Source organism: Simochromis diagramma, unplaced genomic scaffold, assembly GCF_900408965.1.
Source record: "Simochromis diagramma unplaced genomic scaffold, fSimDia1.1 OVJJ01000603.1, whole genome shotgun sequence".
NCBI classification, from domain to species: Eukaryota; Metazoa; Chordata; class Actinopteri; order Cichliformes; family Cichlidae; genus Simochromis; species Simochromis diagramma.
The window spans coordinates 8,067,144-8,081,901 of record NW_024387414.1 but is presented as its reverse complement, the minus strand read 5'-3'; the positions used below and the strand labels follow the sequence as shown (position 1 = coordinate 8,081,901).

The window sequence follows — 14,758 nt, the reverse complement described above, 5'->3', positions numbered from 1 at the left end:
TTCTTTTGAATCACAGTTGTTGGAGATGGAGGTGAGATTTTTTTAGTAACAGCAGTAGTTACTGACTCATTGGTTAAAGGCTTCCTCTTGTAATTACAGTTTTCATTCGATGGATGTAAAACTTTACTGGAGTTTTCAGATCTCACTCTGGCCTGGTGATGGTTGTAAGTGAGATTTTTTCCAAGAAGTGTTTCTTGATTTTAGAGCCTTGATGTGGAGCAGTTACTGAATGAACTGGGGATATTTATCGAAGTAGGATGATTGCTAAGGCTAATGTGGGCTCAGACAGCGTAATACGGACTCCAATCACTGGAGTCAAACACAGCTTCACGGGTCCTTTATAACACCTGAAAAGCGGAGCATGTTATACATACAGTATATTTTTTTTACCTTCTCTCTCATGTTACAACAAATCAAATCAAATCAAATCAAATCACTTTTATTGTCACATCACATGTGCAGGTACATTGGTACAGCACATGTGAGTGAAATTCTTGTGTGCGAGCTTCACAAGCAACAGAGTTGTGCAAAATACAACTCTGTATTGGGTAAAATACAACATAGATTGGGTAAATGGTGTTGAGCAACAGAAGCATGGAGTTCTTTCTTTTTTTTTGCACAAGGGTCAGATACACACTATAGGATTGACAGACCATAACGTCACATACCCAGTTTTTGTGCAACCAATGAATCATGTCAGTCTTATTTTTCTTTCTTTGTTTTTTAGCCTTTACTGAACACAAAACCGCTAATATCACATACACAGTTTCAGACGTCACTGCCTGTTCACATTCTTGTTCTGGTACACTCAAAGAAAAATGCCTTATTGTATCTGTTGGCTTGTGTGTGTCACCATTTAACGTACTGCCCTTAACCCTTGAGAAGGGCGAATTTATTTGTACGCTTGTCTCTTGTGACAGGTTTGTACATGGATGTAATCATACAAAAATTAACTTTTAAAAAAAGGTTCAAACTTGGACACTAAATTCATTATATATGCCTGGATATGGACTGTCATTTGTATCGGCTTTTTCAGCGATAAAGACCACATAATATCACCAAAACCTGATTTATGTTTGTACTTGAGCAAACACACACTGCCTCTTAATGTTACACCTTTAAATCTTTAAAGTACAAAGTACAAAGTTAATTTGAGGACCCTGTAATTAACCATTGGAGGTACATTAGTATAGAATGAACCCGCAGGGACAAAAATGTACTTCTTCTCTGTCCCTGAGAGTTTAGTTTCCCTAACAACTATTTATTCCCAGCTGTAATTGCTTGAGGAACGTCTGACGTGTGGCCTGTTCAAGTCATGACAGGATCTTTTTTTAATCATCGGTTTGTTACCAAAGAAATAGTATAATCAAGTCAGAACCTGGCATAACTGACTCAGTTAACTCCACAAAGAGTTGTGTAGAAGTGTAGGATTTAATGCAGTATGTGAATATAAGAGGGACGATTTTAGATTCTAACAGGTAGAAAGCAGCAAAGCAATTACATTACAGACTTTCGCATTGGCAAAATTGTCTGATCAGCTTGGATATTTTAAAGTTCACTCATTCATTCTTATCCCGCTATTCTTCCTGTTTTCTTAGCAACGAGTGCAGTCAGTCCAGGTTACATCAGCTTTTGATTCCAAATAATTAATATGCAGAAACACCTCAGATAACAAGTAAAGACATTTAAGCTGTGGGTGTTTTTGTTCTGTGTGCTCGTCCTTTACCAGTTTTCAGTGTCACCAAGTGCTCCAGAGCTGTTATGAAAGTGAAATAACCCTCTCAGAAAGCCAGGAAATTCCACAAGTGCATCACTGAAAGTGTATACATGGTCTGATTTCAGAGATAATGAACCAAATTAAATTAGGGGTGTTGTTGTGGTGCAGCTCCCCTGTTGGAATCTCTTGAGAGATTGTGTCCTCTAGCCACAGTGACCCTGGACTCACCCCACCCAGACTTTGACCCTGCACTCGCTCAGGAATGTGGCCTAAGTGGAGGTTGTCCTGTGTGAGAATTTGGAGGTTGTTAGTCTGCTGCTGATGTCTACTAATAATTTTAAGCCACTGTTTTTTCCCCCCTCCAATTGTGTTTCTTCGCTAAAGGTCACAGCACTTTGTGTTGATGGTTAGTTCAGGCTTAAGTGAAGTGGCATTTGAGTCCATCACTTCCCCTCAAGGGCAAAAGCAGCATTGTAATCTGACGGATTGTTCTTGGACTTTAGGGACGGATCGAAATGAGTTATTTCCACAAACCGTCACATGGTTATTGCAGGATTCAACTGTGCTTTTACACTCACTGACCTCTCTGTTAGTATAACTGTTGAATTGCTTGTTGATGCAAATATCTGATCACATGGTAAGAATTTGATGCATTTAGGCATGGTCAAGATGACCTGCTGAAGTTCAAACCAAGCATCAGAAAAAAGGTGATTTAAGCGGCTTTGAACATGGGATGGTTGTTGGTGCGAGTGGTTCAAAAACTGGTGGTCTTACTGGGATTTTTCAGCATAACCATCTCTAGGATTTACAGATCTGAAAAAGAGAAAATATCCAGTAAGCAATTGTTCTCTAAGTGAGAAATGCCTTGTGATGATAGAGATCTGAAGCTTATTGCCCCACTGCTCTGAGCTGATAGGAAGGTTAACAATAACTCAAATAACCACTTGTTACCTTTGAAGCATGTGGAAGACAGCAGCATAAGACCACATCAGATGCTACTCACAATTTACACTGGCTTACCAAAATTAGACATTAGACTACTGGAAAAGTTGTTGCCTGGTCTGATGAGCCTCAGTTTCTGCTGCAACATTCAGATGGTATGAAATAACATGAAAGTATGGATCCATCCTGCCTTATATCATGATGGGTCCATGGTCTCATGTGGTGGTGTAATGGTGTCTGCAATATTTTGTTGCCACACTTAATGTCAACCAAACATCATTTAAATACCACAGCTTACCTGAGTATTGAAGCTGACCATGTCCATCTCTCTCTGACCACAATGTACCAGTCTTGTGATGATTGCATACAGCAGGATAACGTGCCCTGTCACAAAGCTCAAACTGACATGTTTCTTTGCACATGATAGTGAGTTCACTGTACTCACCTGGCCTCCACTATCCCATGCAAAATTCAGGCACTTTTTTAAGTAAAAAGGAGTCCAGCCCGGTACTAGCAATGCGTACCTAATAAAGTGGGCAGGAAGTGTATGTAGAAAGGAAAAGATGGGAGCTGCTCATAAAAAATGAGTAAAATCATAGAACATCAAATGTTACTATAACAAGGACTCCACTCCAGCGGATATATTCACGCAAGTAATGTCAATAACATTAAAGTAGTCAAAAATGTCTTTTAATTTCGAGTATATTTTACCATTCTTTGAATTATTTAATATCCATGTGCATGAATGCAGGTTTATAGCTGCTTATCATGTCATCTTTGTTTACTGGGTTAAACTTTATAGGTGACCACTGCGAGTTTGGCTTCATGATCCGAGCAGTAATAAAATGCTGGTTATGGTAATAGCTAATATACTATAATGAAGGAGGAAACAGCACCACTATGAGTTGTAAAGTCTTTGCATGTGTCAGTTTGGTTACAAAATATTTATGATAACCAATTAAGTAAAAACAACATTGGCCCGTTTGAATACAGCTTTTCACAGCAGGACAGTAGAAGAGGATTTTTCTCTCCGCCCTGTCCTTTCTAACAATCCCCTCACTTTTACTGCATTTCCTGTCAGTGCATTTTAATGTAATCATCAGCTTTCCTGAACTAGTCGGCTTCAAACAGTATGATGTAATGCATGGAAATGACAGGAGTCAAATGTGCACAACTAAAGTAGAAGTCGCTTCATGAAATATGACTTTAGAATTAATATTCAAACACTAAAATTTGCTCTCTGTCTCTAAAACCTGAACATCTGTAATAATCTCTTTAATGTTTTAATGCTCCGAATTTCATTGTGATATTGGTCTTCAAAGGCGATCAAAAGCTGCCGAGGGAACTGTGTGATATTCTTAGCAGATTTATAATTTTGCAGTGTTATTCATTTGCATAATTAAATAAATGTGCAAACAGATTGACAGGTTTCCTGCTGTGTAACAAGAAATGTGACAGGATCAAGTCCAGTAATTGTTCCTTATGTCAGAGTCACACACACAGAACAACACAGACTGTGTCTTCACTGGACCATACAGACCTTTTCAGCATCAGTGCAGTCTCTGTCCTCACAGAATCGCAGATTTGTTCTACTTTTCCATTAAACTGTTGTCCTCATCATCATGTAACTGACTCACTGTCTCCAACAGGTATTTGTGTCAAATGTGGGAAGGGTGTGTATGGAGCCAGCCAAGCGTGCCAGGCCATGGGGAACCTCTATCACACAAACTGCTTCACCTGCTGCTCTTGTGGTAAGTAAGGCAGTTATTTTATGGGTGTCTATTATGCTTTTTTCTTATTTTCTGTCATACATAAACTGTTACAATGGTGGATTCTCATATTCAACATAGCAACAGTTTCAAATAATGAGTTTAGTTTATTACCCTAGAAGCCCCTAGAAGCCAAAAGTGCTGGGTATAAGCACTCTGTTTCAGACAGCGCTACTTTTTGCAGTGTGAATGTGGTTATCGAGGCACCTAGAGAAATGTGAAAAACTCTAAAGAGCAGATGGTGATATTTTACATGACCTTTCCTAAAAAAAAGTCCTAGAAATATCCGTATTATGTGTCAGTGTCAAAAACATGTTGCCATCTTCATGAGAATTCTCTGCAGAGGTGACACCCAAGACATCTTATTTCAGCTTGTTGAATTTCAGTCATGCACTAGGGCTTCTGTCTGAAGCATTTTTCTACAAAGTCTTGATATGCGGGGTATGTGTGAAAAAATGGTTTGTGTAACACCTATGTGGAAAAAAAAACATTTCCAGATCAGCAACGTAGATTTTCAGATGTTTCGTGAGCTATACGTTGGATTTCCCATCCCTAGACACTATAAAACTAGTGTAAAAGGTAAAATTCAGTGAGCAAATCTAATCAGCATCTTCACCTAAATATGTAGAATGTTACCTGTTTACATTACATTATTTCTGTAATGTAGAATGTTACCTGTTTTCTTACCTTTTATCCTGTTATCTAAGTGAAAGAGCCCAGTCATAAGTCAAGGTTACATCCTGGTAATGCTAATATTTGACTTTGATTCCAAAGAATTCATATGCATAAATATCTCTGTTAAAAAACAATCTCCAAGTTTTATTGATCACTCTGAGCATCTGCAAATATTGTAGCAAGATGAAAAAGGTTAATATTAATTTTGTCTGTCTTATTGCTAATCAAGAAAACAATAAAAGTAGCTAGTCTGATGTGCCTGTATGTTAGTTTGATGTGTCTTTACTCTAAATATGAAGACTGTGAGGCTGTTTCTAGAATAGGGCTGTCAAACATAAGGCCCTGGGGCCAGAATCGGGCCCAACTGACTCAAATCTGGCCCGCAGGATGGATTTGGAAAATGTGAAGAAGAACAGAAATTTTGGACTTTTAACTGTATTTTCATGTTTTACAGTTTTTCCTGACATAAAAATCTCCCCCCATGGCCATTCATTCCTCACCAAAATAATTCATTTATTTCTGTAATTTTACACTATGCTAATTAGCCATGCAGACTGAGTTACAACAAATAGCTTGTTGCTTTCAGATGCAGCTGGATGCAGCTGTCAGTCTCATATCGCACACTGTTTTAACTCCCTAAATCAGCTCGTGTAAACTTGCCCACAGCCTTCAGTGGAGACAGTTTTAAAGTATTTGGTCTGCGTGGATGATGATATTATGAGAAGTGAATCACAAAGCGATTCTGCATTAACCTGATTGCAGAGTGATTTTTTTTCCTTTCTGCTTAGGAAAATGGTGACCTATTACTTAGTCTCACAAATCTATGATGCATGCGTTTTCCAGTTGAGGTAAATAGCTGTCATTAACCCCTTTTAATGCACGCCTTTCTATTTAATTTTACACTACCTGAAATCCATCTGTACTGAACTCAGTGTCCAAATGTAAGCAGATGACACAGTCATTTATGTGCATACTAGCTCTAAAGAGTAAACTGCATGAAGCAATGGAAAAAACTTCAATTGCATAACTTATTTCATATAGAATCTGTCCAAAACCATAAGCATGTTTTTTTCTATTAGAAGAAGCAACTCCCCTCCTCCCGAAATTGTTGCAAAAAGGGCAGAAGGTACATGATATTCGGTATTGTAAATGTCGATTCATAATTATTTTTACCCCCGCAGAAATACACATTCACAAAAATATCTTTTAAAATAAGCGCATCCTTGCTCATTTTGAGAGATATATATAATTTAAGAATTCAAATTGGTTCACAGCTCTCACCCACCCACTCTCCCCAACATAAACACAGTCATTTAGAGTGAGTAAAGATTGAAAAGCTGAGCAAAAATCAGGTAAAAACATTAACATAAAAGTGGCAAAAACATTGTATCTATAAAGGGCCATTGAGCACTGTGTTATATTAATTACTTGAGACACCTGGGTCTGTGCTTGTTTTTTGGTTTGCCCAGCTTTTGTGCTCCCTGGAGAACTGATCATTTCAGGAGTGTGATGTCTCAAATGTGCTAATTCTTACAGGCAGCACCAACCGTGCTGTAAGCTTCTGCCGCCGCTGTCTCTGCCTAAAAAAATCATCATTAGTATCACCAGCTTGCTGTTAGATCTGGTGTTACAGTCTGGATCAAAACATCTGCTTCTTAAAATAATCCCCTAGGCTGGTGTCCGCTCTGTAGAATAAAAGGGCAGCAGCTCTCTGCAGCGGGAACAGGCTAATAATGAAACAAAGAAATAGAATGCTGACATTATTTGGTTTGTAAGGCTGTAATTAAATCTGTTCTCGAGCTCCAAGGACAGTATAGATTGTGTGTGTGTCTGTGTGTGTGTCTTCTGGACGCCCCTGACACTCGACTCCAGCCCTCCTCTCCCGTTTCCTGGGGAAACAAGAGGAAGATCTTGGGAGAAAGCTTTTTAGGCAGGTTCCATTCATATGTGTAACTATACATGGATACCGATCCTCCACCTCGCCCCCTCCGGCTCTGGAAGAGCTTCCTACAATTTAGATGTAACCAAAGCCACATACTTTCCTATTTATTGTGTGCTGGAAGAAAGAGGGGCCAGAAGCTGAGTGTCCAGTTGCAGAAGTTTGGGTGTTTAATGTGGAAAAGTGGCTTCTGGCTTGGTTAAGGGCTGTTTTAACAGCCTTGATAACTTTTTTTGTGGGTTCATTTAGGAGTCAGTGTTCATTGCCAAAACAAAGGAAGACACTGGTTGTTCTCGACATTTGGTCTTTCAAACAGACTTATTTGTAAGACAACCAGATAATTTCCTCTGAGGGCTAAAAATACCCTGAAAACATGCCTGGAGTACTTGTGGGGAGCAGGGTAGCTACATAATAAAACAGCTATGTGGAGTGTAATTGCTTTTAGACAAAAAACAGCTCCCTGGAGAATTATTGTTGCGTTTATTGGAGAAATCATGTCCACGATTAGTTAACAAGTTGTCTTTTGTGCTTCATGGACCATCTCTCCTCTAAAGATGGTTTATTGGTAACATAAACTCTGATGTTTCATTTGACCTCATGTGAATGGGAATGTTTTCTTTTAAGCAGTGTTTTGAAGGCCTCTGAGAAGTTTAGTTTCAAAGTGCCTGGTCTTGTCATAACACAATCCAGTGATTTATCGGGAATTGCGTGCTTATGTCCCCTGTTTGTTTTTCGGGTTTTTTTTCTTCTTTCTGGACTCTGAAGCTCCAGAGTGAGGTTGAGTTTACTGAGACATTGCTCACTGGTAGCCTTGGGCTTTGTTTAACCATGCATAATTGAGCCCTCCTCTTGGCTTACTCCCATGGTTGCACCCTTTTTTCATGAAATGGCCAAGAATGCAAACCCCACCGCCGCCACCACCACTTCAGCCAACCTTCCCTGGAGGACCTCAGTCAGACAGTCACAAAGTGTACCAGACCTGCTTATCAGAGGGGGCAGGCCTGGCATTGGCACACGTACGCCAAAGTGGATGCAAATACATGTCCACAGGAGGACATAGTTTTACAAATCTTGGGTCTAATCGGTTTGAACTTTGACTTTTAAATATGAAATATCTTATTTTTCTTCCTCTAGTGTCCATCATGCTAAGTAGTAAAGTCAGTCAGTCTATGCCAATTCACAAGTTTCTGATGGCTAAAATATAACACACATATATTGTTATCACACTTGGTCTGTAAGTCAAATCAACTCAAGTAAAATCAGAAAAATTGTAAAACCTAAGGTTATGGTCTACATAATATCAGCACAGTAAAACTGACAAAAGCGTTTAACCATTGTCTTTAAGTAAACTTTAAACATGAGGTCTTGTTCTATTTCTCACTTACTGAGTCTAATATTTAAAATTAGAAAATGCAAAACAGAAAAACCTGTAATCTTTTGTATTACCATCGCTCTTGCTATTTTTATATATTATTAGCTACCAGTTGTATATAAACAGGCATTAACAAGTGTTATTTTAGCAATAATAAGCATCTGCCGAGGTATCTATGGTTATAAATAGTGCCACTGAGCAGTGAATTTATTCATATCTGCAGCTGTAATTGTTGGTCAGAGCATTAAACATTACCCCGAACTGACTGGATGAGTAATTGTTATGCTGTTGGACCTAGCAATGCTAACCTTAGCCACAGTTTGCAAAAAAAAAAAAAAAAAGTCACATTGTGTCCTTGCAAAATGGCACAAACATTTAAAATTCTAATTTTATTGAAAGATTTGTTTCTAATGACTGCTAAATGCAAATCTAATTATTATACAGTAAACTCTGTTTTTTGAGAGCTTTATTTTTCTTTCTAATTTTAGTTTATGATATTTATTTTCCCATTTATATTTGACATGGAAAACAGGTGTCAAAACATCCCTAATGGACATATTTCTCAACGTAAACACAGGTTAATCGGGCCGAATGTAAAATTTCAGGATGAGCGCGAGACAGGGTGTCGATGAAAAGAAAAGAAGTAAACACTGCACTTCAGACTGGATGAGCAGACTGTCAACCGCAAAACGCCTGATGACTCATTTGTGTGCTACACTGAACCAAAAGGCAGCAGCTCAGGGGCTTGAATTTCTTTAATCGTTTACCGCCACAAGTTGCACCTGCAAGGCACTGGAAATCATTCAATTTTCTTTTTTGTTTTACTCCCGAGGTCGTACATGTCATATATATGCAAACTTGTAGTGTTATTAGAAGAAACTGGATGGATGGATAATGAGGATAAGGCAACTTCATTCATTAGTAATCATGCTGGGTAAATATTTCTTCATAGATGCAAGCAGCGGACAACTGTTCTCATTAGCAGGTGGTCAGCGAGCCGGCAGCTAACGAGCCTGTAGCAGCAGTATTGTGTTTGTGACACCCTCGGTGGAACCCTTTCTGCTTTGTTTGGGCTTGCATTTAAGATCCTTCTTTTATTATAATGAATAACAGGAAGGCTGGATGCTGTGAGACATGTTGGAACAAGGATGTGTATCATAACTTTGCCCTCAATTTGGGCTGCAGCTGCCACTTTGATGTTATTTCTATTCTAGGCAAGTTAGAGGTTGATTCAGAAAAAATGTGGAAAATTCTATTTAAATACTTCAGACAGGTGAAGTATTTACTCTCTGTTCATTGCCAGTCATGCATGAAAAATGTAACTATTTATTTTTAGATCTTTTTTTCCTCAATATTGTTTTCATTTACACAGCGTTATAAACATTTTGTTGCACAGCAGATGCCACCTGTTGCTCACAGTAGACCTTGTATTTTTTATATTTTATTTGCTGTATTATACCTTAACACAGCAAATAAAATATATGTATGGATCTCTTTTTAAGATATATCAAATAAAGATATACATATTACTTTGTCTGCTTTTACGTTATGAAAGCACAGAAAATGCTAAATGAAAAATAATGATACATCACAGACTAGAGCACCCCACCCTCCACCACCTCAAATGAAAATAGGTGCCATTAAAAACAAAATCACACAACTTATTATTTTTGACAGTAAACAGAACAGATTTCTCTTGTCCGCGTCAACTGTCTTATTTTGTGGACAGACTCAGTTGTCCGCTTGCTGGAGGCTAAAAATGTGCTCATTCTTTGACACAATCGTACTAAAGAAAAAGACAAATATTATCTGACTCTACCAACCAAAGCTCTTCTGCATACTTTGGTATTTGAATACTGCTACCTTCCTATCAGCTAAAAGCAGTCTAGCCATTCTTCTGTGACCCCTGACATCAACATTTAGACCAACACTCTCTGAAATAGTGAAATAGATTTTGAATAATAGTTGAAAATCATTGAAATCATCTTCCTTTTCTATTCTGATGCTCAGAACTCATTTGAACTTCAGTAGTCTTGCCTTGACCTTATCTACATACCTAAAGATGCTGACTTGCTGCCACGTGATTAGCTGCTGAGATATGCGCATTAAGAAGCAGTTAAATACCTGACTAAGTGGCCAGTGAATGTGCAACATTCAGATTGATTGTAGGCCAGAGACATGGAAAAGTCAACATTTTTCAATGGAAACTCATTTGCTTTTGGAACAAGGACTCAAACTTATTTTATAGACACAACGAACAACATTTGGTTTATCATTGTGTGGCCTTCGCTTGCTGTATCTCATTCATTCTTGCTTTAAACTGGAGGATATTATTAGGAGTTTCTTTTTACAAAAAAAAGCTTCTTTTTTTTTTTGCACATACTCATATCTCTCCCATCCACACATCATCTTTTTCTGCACAGCTGAAGACATGCAATCCTTAGCTGTTATCCTGCAGTTCTGTTGCCTTTCGTCTGCAGTTATACATTACAACTCAAAGGGTAGACCAGCAGTTTGAAGATCTTTCTCTCTCGTTTTCCACTTTTGTCCACACAGAAAGCAATGAAATGTCTTGCAAAGATCTGACACTATTGCAATGTTCCAGAATTCTTTTTAGAGGTGAAACCTGTCTCTTTGCCAGATGTTTTGACCTGAACTTTTGCGCATACCCTAGAAGTCGGAGCTTGCATCATTTCCGACTTCTGGATGACTCAAAACTGGGAGTAAATCTGTGAGAACAGTAATCAGAGCATAACATCAAGACAGTGCATGTGTCTGTCCTGGTTTTAGTATTGTGTGGCTCAAAGGGTGTGGTGGCAATTGGTCAAAACAATGTGATGCAACCCATATTTTTTTGTTACATGTTTTGTTTTTGTAAATTAAACCCTAATATTTAATTAATCTGTTATTCAGCACTAAGTTTAGCAAGTATCTGTGCCTATGATGTAGTTAAGGAATGCAGTGACCAACGTTACTCCCCTCTACTGATAAGTTTTGCTTCAGAAAATACATAACAGAGCAAAACACTAAAGTTTGAGTCCATTTTTATCCACAGTCTATATGATGTTAATCTCCACTGTTCAGAGGTGGATAATATGCTTACAGTAGACTTTGCTGTAGCCTCCGTGACTGGGGTTTCTCTCAGAATACCAAAAACACGAAGGCCTGCAGAGGCTTGTAATTGCATTGTATGAAAAAATCAGTTTGAAGTTTCTTTGTGAGCCAATCACCACATTTATCTGTTCCTGCAGCCAGGCAAACGCTCTCGTGATTTCTCTGCCAGAGAGAGAACAGAGTGATGCCTTCTGCCAGCACATTCCTCTCTGTTAGGCTGGTTTATTGTCAGTGACAAAGCGCGGAATTAAATTAAAATACAGCTAACAAAATTTTCTGTTGTCTTTTGATGTGAATGTAAAACAATAAGCTTCTGTATGTACTGAAGCTCTCTCCTTGTAACTGCAGGCAGGTCCGTGCTGTCATGTGAACTGTTTATTCTGGCTAATTGACCTGATTGAGGAGCCAAACTCGGCGGTGTGATTGGTTTTCAGATGCTCATCAGTACCACCAAAAATCACCAACCTGAGGATGTGTGACGGGTTCACTTTACCCTTTTTTGTAAAGCTCAAATTTGTTTGGCTACTGATAAAATTTGACTAACTCATAAAATCGTAGAGGAAGTAATGATGCAACTATTAACCTTGGGAAGTCATTGGTTTTCAGATGCTATTTATATTTGATTAATTGCTAGCAAGAGCAGTGTAAGAGCGAATTTTCTAAGTGCACTTTTAGTAAGCACGTTTTGCCACGGGATAAACTTCCTCTCAGAGGGGAACAGTTATCTCATGTTGAAACACACCAGCAGGCGTGTCACCAGTAGGAAGTTGACAAATACTTCTTGTTGGAATGTGACCTGATATGATCCACTTCTGTGTCAGCATTTGCTTTAGGGATGTAGATGTTTCAGCTTTTCTATCTGGTCAAAAGGTCAGCTCAGTAGATCAGCAATTCAAAGGTTAATGGTAAAAGATTATATTGTGCGTTGTCTGTTTTATGCTGACAATTTATTTTACCGTATTAGACCCAATCAGCAAGAATGTAAAAGGTTTGACTGATTGACATCTGCTTAATTGTTCTTACTGGCTTATGTTTGACTTCTGACGTCAATGCAAACGCAGATAACAACAGTTTCAAAAGTTCAAGGCAGCAGCGGCTTGAGAATGCAGGTGCCACTGTTACTCCACCAGGTACAAAACCGAAGTGTATGATGGGAAACGGGATTCTATGTGATATGATATGTGACAGATCATTAAGGAACACGATTTGTCTTCTTCATATCGTTTTGCAATTGGTTTATATCTAAAGATCTTTAGATAGAAAGAGACAGGGCCAGCAATCAAGTCTGGGGAGATCGTCATGGAAAATGTTTTAATAATATTTCATCAGTTTTTAGAGTGTAAGGCTGCAAAATCAATGGATCAGTTTCAACTGACAGTCCAAAAAGCGTTATGAATTCATGTTCACTCGCTGCAAAGTTTTAAAGTTCATTTTAGTTCATATGTATTTCGTCATTTAAAGATTATGGACACTCAAATGGACAAATTAAAAGGACACACTGGAGTTTTTTTTCTTCTTTCTTTGCTTAAAGTTTGTGATTTTAAGTGTTTGTAACCTCAGTAGTCATGATTCATGATTTCTGCCAAAGCTGGAAAGCCCTACTATGAACCATTAAAAAAAATAGAGGCTTGGTTTTCATTTTTTTCTACTAAAGAAATTATTTTGTGTCAAACTCTGAAATGTTCCCCTTTCTCTTCGCAGCATGTGGCTGCTATAAGCTCAGCTGATGCAACTGAGCTGCTGCAAAGAGAGCAACACCTTTTAGGCTGCAGTTAAAAAGTCTGCTATTGAGGTCTTAATTCAGACTTCCATTGTTAATGGACTGGACTGGAAAATGTCAGTCAAACTAAAGAAACGTAAAGCATGCTTCATTTCTCTACCCATAGTTTAAGTCATCATATTTATGAAAACTTTATTATTTCCTTCCTTTAAATCTTCAGCTTCATATTCAGTGCATTAATCCAGGTAAAGCTATCAAGCCCAACAGTTGAAAAAGTCAGTAATTTACCATTGCTGCAACAGAAAATTAATGTTTGATAGTGTGTGCGCGTGTGTGTGTGTGTGCTAGACATATACCATGACTAGAGAAGTAACACTTTTTCACTCTGTTTAATAAATGCCTGTCCTTAAAAAAATCAAAAGAGATAATACAAAGATTTTCAAAGTAAACATATCATAATAATTACTCAATGTTCAGAAAGTACTATCCAAAGGGGGGACTCTCTGTGGCTTTGGAAATCTTGGGTCGAGCTTCATGTGCATACCATGAGCTCAGGTTACACTGAAAGAAATCCTGTCATCTTCACTTCTATTTGAACTCCAGCCATGAACTTAACCTTAAGGGTTGGATTTTTTGTCAGTTTTCTAGAGTTTCAGAGAATAGTCGACACATGTCCTGCATCCAAAATGTACAAAAGATCACAATTACTTCTGTATCTTATCGGTAGGAAAAAATAATTCAGACCAGAAACAGCATGCAACTTAACAAAGTCACTGCAACGTGTTAAATCTTCTTTTTGTATTATGCAAAAATAAGATTCCTACATTCTCATTTTGGTAGTCATAGAAAAGGCCACATCTCCCACATGATCCAAGGATGAATCTCAGACACACTAACATTGTGTAGAAAAAATACACAGCTCTCATTTTAGGTGAAAGCGTCTAAACAACCTGGATGCCCAATGAAATGATTTCTATCCTTTCAGTGAAGACGAGTGACTCCTGCTGGGTTTTTTCTTTCTTTTTTTGACTGAATAGGCTTAACCGAAACTGCCATACCAGAGGAAAATTTAGCCGAATGATACCTTCGCCATGGTGACACATCAGTCTTCATTTCCATGGCAACACCAGCATTCAAAATGCATGCACTAACAGATGAGCTGAGATTTGTAAATGACCAAAAATTGCACGCGGCCGTCATACGTGCAGAGGTCAGGAGCAGAAAGAGGGAGAGGAGAAAATCACTCATCATTATGTGTCATTATAAACCATACCAAACTCATATGCATGTGGTGTGCTGACGTTCATGGATTTTAAATGCTATTGAAAATTAGCTCTGTGCTGTTAGGCATGTTGCATACCTGTCCCTATAAAATATAAACTATGAAATTAAGTAAATACTATGACTGTGTAAATAACCTAACAAAATCAGTTGTAAACCTCTAGTTTCAAATGCTGTGATGTCAAAATAATGCGAGTATGGTTTGAAATTAAAGTGCCCTGAGTCAACT

At 38.2% G+C, this 14,758-nt stretch overlaps 1 protein-coding gene across 1 annotated transcript in view; it reads left to right on the top strand.

Annotated features, from left to right (window-relative positions):
• LOC120721054 (WT1 interacting protein) overlaps positions 1 to 14,758 on the top strand; it is a 37,150-nt gene that overhangs the window by 7,275 nt on the left and 15,117 nt on the right. The window contains exon 2 of the mRNA XM_040011068.1: positions 4,309 to 4,410. Coding sequence (XP_039867002.1) covers positions 4,309 to 4,410 — 102 coding nt within the window. The remainder of the gene's footprint in view (positions 1 to 4,308; positions 4,411 to 14,758) is intronic.